The 10,857-nt window shown below is 35.2% G+C and overlaps 1 protein-coding gene across 1 annotated transcript in view; it reads right to left on the bottom strand.

Annotated features, from left to right (window-relative positions):
- Positions 1-8,850: 8,850 nt before the first annotated feature.
- Positions 8,851-10,857, bottom strand: part of MPP6 (membrane protein, palmitoylated 6 (MAGUK p55 subfamily member 6)) — a 54,077-nt gene continuing 52,070 nt past the window's right edge. The window contains exon 10 of the mRNA XM_008593469.1: positions 8,851-9,293. Coding sequence (XP_008591691.1) covers positions 9,117-9,293 — 177 coding nt within the window. The 3' untranslated portion in view covers positions 8,851-9,116. The remainder of the gene's footprint in view (positions 9,294-10,857) is intronic.

Genomic DNA, 10,857 nt, shown 5'->3' with positions numbered 1-10,857 from the left:
CAGTTTAAGAAGTGGCAACTTTTTTGCACTAGGAATGACCTCACTTTTTGTCACCAGGCACTCTTTAAACAGTTTCTATTTCATCAAAGGCCCTCCTGTGCTGACAACCCAGCATCCAAGCTAGATTCCTGCATCTAAACAGCTGGGAGAGGGTTGAGAATTCTAAGCTAGTGTACAATCAGACCTTTTCTTCTGCAGAACAATGGGTCCATCTATCACTTTCTTACATTTTCCACTTTCTTTCTGTTGTTACACAAAAACAGAGGAGTCTGACACCATAATTCAAAAATTCATTTTAAATTGTTAGCACTGTGGGAAGACAATTTCTCTTCACAGAAGATACTTTCTTTCTGTTGTTACACAAAAACAGAGGAGTCTGACACCGTAATTCAAAAATTCATTTTAAATTGTTAGCACTGTGGGAAGACAATTTCTCTTCACAGAAGAGGCTGGAAGTGCTGTTATTTGGCGATTGAAAATGAACTATAAATGCTACTAGAGTATATATATTCCTCTGCTAAACAAAATTATTCTAAAAAAAATCTGATAGCAACACACCCCTGCTTGGGGGTCTAGCTATATACATTTTGACCTTGCCATGCTTTGATGAACATATTAATTCTATGTCTAGAACAATGTCTTGATTTCCTATGCATCTGACTAATGAAATTTGTAAAATACTATGTATCTACCAAAGGAAACTTTGAACTGTGTATGTTTTGCCTTTTATTCTGTTTTGACGTCCTTCTACTGTAAATAGCTTGGACTGTCTCCCTAGAGACCCTGACTCCACTGACAGGATCTGTTACTATCCACTGGGGACCTGAAGTCACCAGGGCTGAGGAGCAGCAATTGTTGGACAGAAACATGTTACTCAGCATACGTTCTTTCTTGAGCTCAGCATCATCCAGTTACTCCCTTTCTTCCCTTCAGATTTTAACAAGGAAGAAACAAGGCAAATAACCTTTTCACCACCTCCATTAAGAATGAGACTCAACCTTATATAGATGCTTATGATATGTGGGGAAAAAAGGATATAAAGTTGTATACTGTGGTGGCTATTATACAAAAATGAGCACCTCATACACAAATTGGAAAGGACTATGCAAAAGTTGCACTAAAATACTGGCACTATATATGCCTTTTTGTCTGTTTTTTTGGGAAATAAAGTATAAATAACAAACTGCAAACAGAATGTATAATATGAATCGACTGGTGTAAAAAATCACAGTTGACCCTTGAACAATGTGGGGGGTTAGGAGTGCCAACACCCTTCTGCACTCTCAAAAATCCACCTGTAACATTTGACTTCCCTTAACTTAACCTACTTTTAGTTTACTGTAGACTGGAAGCCTCACCAATAATATAGATAGCTGATTAACACATATTTTGTATGTATTATTTACTATAGTCTTATGATAAAGTAAGCTGGAGAAAAGAAAATGTTAAGAAAATCATGAGACACATTCAGAGTACTGTATTTATTGAAAAAAACCCATGTGTAAGTGGGCCTGTGCAGATCAAGCCTGTGTTGCCCAAGGGTCAACTGTATGCATGTATTGACATGCATGGAAAATCTCTTTGAGAGTTCACAAGAAACCTAACTGTGGTTCCTTTGGGGAGGACTTAAGCTGGAACAAGAGGCAGAGGGAGATTTTTCAGCCTTCTATTCCTGTTAGAATTTTTTATGTATTATCCTCTAAATTAAAATACAAAAACTAAAACCAAAGATAGACTTCAGACAGAAAGAAAAGAGGCCATCCCAGCAAGTGCTGAATATTTAGGTTACATCAAACAGGCAACTAAGGAAGTTGGCCATTTCCACAATTGCCCCAAGACTGGCCAGTTACCATGTTGGATGGTATTTTAAAAACTAGCTATTGAAAAGGAGGTAGTTTTATGTTGCTAGGGGTGTTCCCAGCCTCCACTTAACTGCTTGGCTTCTCAGCAGACACCCGCAGAGATGTGGTGCGTGAGGTAGTGCTGGCGTGTGTGCAGTGAGGTGGCACTGGGCCTTCAAAAGTTTTCTTCCAAGTAGACGGTATGTCCAGGTTGCTCATCATTAAATATTAAAAAAAAAAAAAATTAAATGTACCCTTATTTACTCATTGAGATCAAGAACCATACATTTTCCCATAAGTAGATTTGGAAAAAAGTTCTAGCAGGTCAGATCAGCTGAAAAACAGTAAGCAAAATATAATATTTCCTGGAACTTCACAGGACAGCCACTTTGATGTTTCCATTCAGGAAAGAGGACCACTTCTTCAAAACTGGATGTGGGAAGTACTACTGACATATGGTTGGTCCATTAATAATCCCTCGAAGATATTTATGACTTAGTCCTTGGAAGCTGTGAATACTTGTATGTTTCCTTCCATTGCAAAAAGGGACATTGCAGATGTTTTTAAGATTATGGACCTTGAGATGGGCTGACTATGCTGGATTATTTGGGTGGCCTCTTAAAGAAGGCAGAAGAGTCAGTGAGAGAGAGAGAGTTGGCCAAAGAAAATGCAGGAAAGATGGGGCCAGGAGAAAGATCTGACATACCAGTGCTGGCTCTGAAGACAGACAGGGCCAGTAAAAGGACAAGAAAGCAGATCCTCCAACAGCCAGCAAGGAACCGGGACCTCAATCCTATAACTGTATGGAACTGAAATCGGCCAGCATCCTGCATGAGCCTGGAAGTGGATTCTCCCCTAGACCTCCAGGCCCTGGCTGATACCTTACCTTTAGTCTGGTGACATCTGTGTTGGACTTCAGACCTATGGAACTGAGATAATAAATTTGTATTCTTTTAAGCTGCTAAGTTTGTGGTAATTTGTTATTACAGTGATAGAAAACTAGGCAGGTAGTATAAAATGAAAGAATAGCATTATAAAACCAAATTCTTCTGGAGACATCAGAAATACACAGGACTAGCAATTTCTTAAGTGTGTAGTATGGAATCCTGGAAAATAGCTTGGAAAAGAGCTGGAAAGACCCCTTTCTGGAGGCCTGCATGCACCCACAGCCATGCCTCTCTTGCCATCCCTCACTGTAGGCTGCAGGGCTGAGCTGTGTGTCACAGCGGGTCGGTTCACTGTCTTTCCCACCAGGGTTTCTCTTTCCTTGCTAGCTGGGAAAAGGTCATAGTATCCCATGCCATCTAAGCAGAGAAGACTCATTCTCTTGATCCTATATTTTCATTTTCCCCCGCTCTAAAATTCTTACCTCTAATGTGTTCTTTGAAAGCCACCGAATCACTTGGGCTGGGATAGAGTCGACAATGGTTAGGGTGTTTCCTTGCTGAAGAACAGAGGCAGATGAAAATTTATTTAGGTGGAGAAAACTAAATGACATTAGGGGCTTTTTACAAAGACTGTTAGCACTTAAAAGAAATTACCAAAGCTAATCTGATGTCCTCCATTATTTTATTATCTCTAAACCACAGTGCTTTCTATAAATGAAACACTACATTTTTCCAATAGTAAATATTTATTTTTTATATATATACAAAAATATTTTACCAGGAGTATGTAGTTTCACAGATTGAACATTTTTAATATTTTTTGGAAAGCATATGGAAATATGTCAAAATAAAAGATTTATAGGGACAGTTTCAGAAAAATGAATACTTAGTTGTACTGCAGGAAAATTTATATAAGGACAGCAGTAATGTTTCTTTTATACAGAAACTAGTAATACAATTACTTGAAAAGCAATAGCAATTAATTTTTAATTTTAAACTTTATTTTGAAAATGAATACTTAGTTGTACTGCAGGAAAATTTATATAAGGACAGCAGTAATGTTTCTTTTATACAGGAACTAGTAATACAATTACTTGAAAAGCAATAGCAATTAATTTTTAATTTTAAACTTTATTTTTTATCAGAAACTTACTCAAGCAGTTTGTTCAGCTTTGATTTTCAGATTGGTAACAAGCACTTCGCCCTCCATTAAAAAAAAAGATTCTCTTTCACGACCACATCAAAGACTTAACAAAAGCATGCATTTGTGTTAGGAAAAAAAAGATATATTAAAATGAACTGGGGGAAAAAATAATAAATTCCCACAGCAAGGTTTTCACAGCAAATCCCTACCATGGGCTCCAAAAGACTCAACATGCAGGATGCTGCTCTTGCTGCCAAACCCTAGTGCTCACACTTCTGCAGCAGAATCCAAGACGCCTCCTCTTTAAAGAGAATCAATGTGACTGAATAAACAGGAGCCAGCCAACAGCTCTTTTTAGAAGAGGATACACAGCCAAAAGAAATACTTATCTTGTATTCTAAGTAAAGATGTAGATGGGCTATGCCTCAAATCCTGAAAAGATGAAGGGATTTCTCACTTGGACCATGTTTACCAGAACAAGCTTTTTGTCTTCAAAGCTAAGTTACTTATACTACTGCCCAGCTCTCCTATTTAAGAATAAGACGAAAACCACACATTTTAACCAGTAATGACTCCTGGTTTAATGTTGGTAATTTACTGCTGATGAGTTTTTAATTCTATGGTTGTTTCCTCCTTAAGTTAGTTCATGAGTCTTCTTCCATGCTCCCAGGCCATTTTGGCTGACATGAGGAAAGCCAAATCTCAGGTATGGTGTCATATTTATACGGGTTGCTACTCCTGGCTTGCTGTTAGCTGAAGTGCAATAAAGACATCTCTTTACAACTTTTAAAATAAGACCTTTTGGCTTCTGTTCTGCAGTAGCAACAATACCTATTTTATGAAACTCAAAGACAGTTGTTTTATAAGAAGTAGATCATTTCATTTTCCAAGATATAAGTGGCGTTTACTTTAACTATAGATGTGTTTATTTGGTTCGTGCTGGACATTAGAAAAAAGTAAAAGCTAGCAGGAAAAAAACAATTGTCACTTCTGATTGACTTGTGTGTGTGCAGTTGTCAGATTTAGCACACCACTGCATTATCAGCCAATATCTGAGAAGCAATCAGGAAGTAGTAACTAAAATGGATTAATGCCTGAATTTTGAGGTTCACTAACCAGACCTGTGAATGAGTCTTCCTATAAAGAAATAGATGCTTTTTAAGCATTTGATAAAATTCAACACTCATTCATGACGAAGACCCTCTATAAGTTAGGTATAGACGGAAAGTATCTCAACATAATTAAAGCCATATATGATAAACCCACTGCCAATATCATCCTGAATGGGGAAAAGCTGAAAGCTTTTCCTTTAAGAACAGGAACCAGACAAGGATGCCCACTCTCACCACTCCTATTCAACATAGTGTTGGAAGTACTAGCCAGAGCAATCAGAGAAGAGAAGGAAATAAAAGGCAAATTGAAACCCAAAAAACAATACAAAAGATCAACGAATCAAAAAGTTGGTTTTTTGAAAAGATAAACAAAATTGACAAACCATTAGCATGGCTAACAATGGTAATTTTCTGAGCTTATTTACCCATATGTTTTTCAGAGAGAAGATTACTATGAGTTCCAAGGTGGAACCAGAGCCTTTCCAAAAAAAAGAAAAAAAAAAACCTAGTAAAACAGTTTCAGAATGTCTAGGAATTTGGGAGTGATTAAAAAATTTAACACTAGTTGTAACTACTTGGGTGAATATACTTAGTTTTATCATTCTTGTATTTTGGGAGAATTTTACATATTATACACATAGCTGTATGTATATATATTATCTATGGCAACTCAAACATTTAAAAAATGAACTGCTATCGATTGTACATAAACCTTAAGGGCTGCCTTTTCCATATTTAGTATAAAAATTCATTACTACAAAATTATTGGCTCTCATGCCTGTGATTTCTGGATAATGGAGTACTGTTTCAGAAGTCATAAAAATAAAATGCAAGTAGATTATTTGCATTTGACAATTCAAACTAATTTTACCTTAGCTCTATGGCTATCCATCTTGAAAATCAACTCCAATCACTGGATCATGGCACTTGTTATATATATATAAGTACCATTTTAATGAATTTTTAAAGCAAGGATCATCTTTTAGTCATTTGGATATTATGGACAAAGCAGTTAGTATCTGGCTATAATCTATATGTCACACTATTGTATTTTATTGCTATTTTGCATTATTTTCTAAATTTGTCTTAATAACCAATTTGCTGATTTTTTTAAAAAAATCCTCATTATAGGCTACTATGAATACATCTATTAGATTCTAGAGTCTATGGTTTAGGCTACTATTGCTGTCATACTGGGTTTCTGATAGGATTTCCATTTTAGAAAGCTATGTTCAGCAACTATATAGTCAGAGAAGCCCAAATAAAGTCCCAATGTATACGACATTTGCTATTATCCAAATATCAAAACAGAAATGGAGACTGCATAACAAAGGCATGGCTGTAAGAAAGGTGAAAATTCTACTTGTAGGGCATTACATATATTCCTCCAGTTATGGTTAAATGACTTATCCAGGGATATCACCTCTGTGGGTATTTGTACATTTGAAAATGAAAAAAAAGTATATAATATTTAGTTGTACATAGTACATAGGCACACCCTGAATACTGAATGTGAATACCCACCCGACCACAAGGAATCCTCACGTGCATTAATGTATTGGCACATCATGTTTTCCCAAAGCATATGTACATGTATCTATATTTTAAGTATTACCAGTTTTCAGCATCACTTTAAACCATCTCCTCCCTCTTCAATAAAGCTAATTATCTTAGACTTTTCCCACAAGAGAAGTTCACATTTTCTTGTGTGATCAAGAAAGTTGTGATACTACTCATCACCTAGGAAGAATCTCTGAGGCCCTAGGAAGAATCTGTGCCCCTTGTCCCAGCAGAGCCTGCAGACTCAGATGGGACTTAGGTTTTAAGTTTGATGACTCTTCATTGAGATACAATGAGCTTTTCTAAATTTTTTCTCTTCAGCATTGGCATCTAGACTGAAATGAACTAAACTGCATCATTTCATTCTATATTAATAGGAGAAATCTAATGTGTGTTAATTAAACAATCATAAATACCATTTATAATAGAAATAATTCCTTTAAGTATAGACTAATTTCTAAATAATATGTATTTCATATCACATGATAAGGCTAAAATATATATGATGTATAAAAGTAACCTCTATGGTATCAAGATGACTGAAATATTTTGCAGATAAGCTTCTTGTGCTGCTACAATGATCCCAAAGCTGTTTAAAGAGGCTCCATGCAACAGCATGAAAGTACACTGGAGAACATAGCACATTTCCTGAGAGTGCAGAACACAAATTTCTCTTAAAATTTACAGTGTGTTGAAACACTAAGTCATATGACATTGCCATGATACTGTGCTTTGACTCATGTGGCTTTGAGAAGCCAAGAATTTGGTGTAAATATATGTAGTTTAAAAGTTTCCAAAGTTATTAAAAGAGTATGATTCATTTTATCACCAATATCCTGTCCTAGGACAAGGAACATGAATTTGTGTTCTGGCTATGAAATTCCAGAATTAGAAAAAGTAAACATACAGATTTTCAATTTTAATAATACAGCAACTTGAGTATTTTTTTTTATGACAAAGATTTAAAACTGTGTGAATACTGCTTATTGCCATATATTTTCTCTTCCCTTAAAATCCTTCCACCTGGCATTTCATGTGATAGCTTTGGCAAGGGGAAAAACAAATTCAGCAGTCAGGTGTATGAGGCCTACCACCAGACAAAGATTATCACCGATATTTAAGCATCTAACTCAAAGTGTGAATACTGTTTATATGAAAAACTAGCAGCAATATAAAATATGGTTAACATAGTTTAATGATAAACTGGATCTCTGGATATGTTTTAGGAAGAATTTATATCATCCAAGAATCCTAAAGGAAGATAGTAACTAGGTGAATATGGGACTTTGTACATTATGTGAATGCATCTAAAAGAGAACTTTTTTCCCCTAATCATTAAACAAAAATGTGTATTTCCTAACAGAAATGTAAAAAGTACAAAACATTATTTAATATATATTATATAATGCATATAATATACACATTATATATTATATAATACATATATGATATACATATTTTATAATGTATATATTAGTATGCATATATATAAAAAACAGCTGACAATTATTTCCAGATTTTGTAAATTGTTCAATGGATTTGGTTCTCAACACAACAAATAGAACAAGTGCCCTAATGATCACATAACATTTCAAAAAGCACACTGATCATTCCCAAAAACCACTAAGTGCAAATTTAGAGGCATCTTTACATATCACAGAAATTTGCAGAGGCATGATACATTTGCTGACCATAGCCTAAAAAAGAACCTATCTAAAGTAGTGGCTTCATTTTTGTCAGTTAAGTTTTTACATGTGAAAATAAACTTTCTTCAAAAGTGTCATTTTGCTGTAAGGTTTTACATAAGGCACCCTCTCAGTCTGCATGACCTTGCTTCCAGCCCAGAGCTTACTGTGTACATGTTAAATTAGTTAGCATCAGCATGTCACTGCAACAAAGGAAAAGAACAACCTCCAAAGAGAGTGCAAGGTATTGCTCTTCAACTTTCCACTAAAGATAGACATAAAGGAAAAAAACATACGCTGTACAAATTAGAATGGATAGCCATATGGAGCACTGAACAGACTTTCGATGTCAGATTTAGATGGTACTAGACTAGCTGTAGCACTGACATTAAAATTCTGCTTCTATAAGAAATTTAATTAAGAAGGAAGGCAAATAACTATTTTTTTCTAATAAGAGTAACTGACCCTTCACTACTTAAATACTGAACTAAATGACAGCCTTACAAAACTACTTCAAGTATTCATTATCACAGTGAAAATGTGAGACCAATGTTAGAGTAAATGATTTGAAAATTCCTTTCATGAAAAAGGCAAGGGCGCTAAATCAAAACATATACAAAATGCTTCAACGCATTTCTTTATGTGATATGAATAAAAAGATTATCCATAAAAAGTTAGAAAAATTAAGATAAATTATATATTAGTACACCTCCCAACCACATTTTATATAAAAATTCAGAATAGTGTACTGGTATCTCAATCTACACAAAAAAATGCCTAGACTTGGCAAATATCTTCTATCTGTGCATGTATTTTCTCAGTAGAAGGTTTATTTCTTACAGTCACTTTTTAAAAGTTTTATTTTAATTGTTAACCTTACTGAATTATCAGTAAACCCAGCTGATTGGGACCCACTGTGGTTCCATTCTCAGATTCTCAATGGCAGTTTGTAGTGTCTCAAAGGCTTTGTCTAGATTGTCATTTACGATGATCAAATCAAAATAGTGGTTGTATGCTCTCTGAATTCGTGCACTTTCGTCCACTGTTTTCTTCAAGTCAGAGTCCTGTTGAGAGTTTCAAAAGGAAATGTTTGCATTACAATGCATATCTACTTGCTCGAACTCCAACTAAAAGTGAACATAAGAAATAAGTAGGTTGGATATTTATTATAATTCTGATGTTAATCCTCAAAATTTAATCTATACATTGTTAAAAAAGAAATCACCAACTGTCCATATCCTAGTCTTTTCCATCTGCGCTCATGTCTGCATTTATGAGTATTCTGTATCTTCTTTTTCATTGATACTAGGGTAAGATTCCTAATAAAAGACTGCTGACAATAATCTTAGGGTGAATATAAGGTAATAAAAGTTATTACAGGTAACTGGTTTCTAGGTCAACTATATCATTCTTTTTGAAAGATTTTTATCTTCTGGCCTACGTAAATCATGGAACCCACTTTGCAGTGGCTGTTAGGCTGAAAGCCAAATCTGTCGCCTGTCTCCAAGAAAGTCAGAGAATCTTAGAAGTGTATTTTGAAGATTACTTTACATGCTGCCCATCCCCCACCAAGACACTCACTTCTATTTATTTATGTTTTTGTCCTAGTATTCTTTATATTTTATACAGTAATTTTAATCATTTTGGAATGATATGGGGAGTTCTTAAGTAATAGATTCTGCATGAGCAAGTAAAGCTTTTCACAAAATTGCAAGTGCTTTGAAATTTCACTATAATTATACATATTCTACAAATATTTGTCGAGTTCCTATTAAAGTATCTACTATGTTTCAGAATTGGTGGCTATAACAATTAGTAAAAAAGAGATGGCTCCTACTCTTTTGTGGAGGAGACAGATAAAAGGCAAATAAACAAAAAATTACAAGTTGAAATAAATACTATAAAAGACACAAACCAGGGACAAACAATTTTAAGAGATCTACTTTAGATACAGTGATCTGAAAGACACTGAGTAAATGACATTTAAGTTGAGAACTAAAGGAAAATAAGGAGATGGTTGTATGCATAGTGAGACAAAGAATATTCCAGGCAGAGGAAACAGCAATGCAAAATCCAGGAAGGAAATCACCCTGGTATATTTAAGATATTAAAAAAAGACCAATAATGAATTGGAGGTTGGGGGGAAACTAAGTCATGGAGGACACAGATGCACGGGAAAGACAGCTGTGGGTCTTGAGTAGGAAGGTGACATGACAGGAGTGGAAGCAGGAAGACTGATAGCAGTAATCAGAGAAAAGTTGTCGGGATTATGATGGTGGCAGAAAAGATGGAAATGGCACCAGACTGGAAATTTATTTTGGTGATAAAATCATGAGGATTAGCCGATGGGCTGGATGTAATAAGAGAATAAAACAAATGAAACAAGGCTAGCTGTTGGGTTTCCAGCTTGAGTAAATGATGGCTGTAGAAGATGCAGAGTTGAGGCATGGGGCTGAGGAAAACATGTACATGGTGAGTTTAAGATGTCTGTGAGGCATCCAAGTGGAGATGTAAAGCAGGTGATTGGTTATACAAGTTGGAGTGCTGACATCTAGGCTACTATATATACACACATCAGGATAACAACGGTATGAGTGTAAATGATTTTGGTGAAAATACCTAAGGGAA

Source organism: Galeopterus variegatus, unplaced genomic scaffold (genome assembly GCF_000696425.1).
Source record: "Galeopterus variegatus unplaced genomic scaffold, G_variegatus-3.0.2 Scaffold9206, whole genome shotgun sequence".
Lineage (NCBI taxonomy): Eukaryota > Metazoa > Chordata > Mammalia > Dermoptera > Cynocephalidae > Galeopterus > Galeopterus variegatus.
Note: the sequence above shows the minus strand (reverse complement) of the source record. Positions and strands in the feature narration are given on the sequence as shown.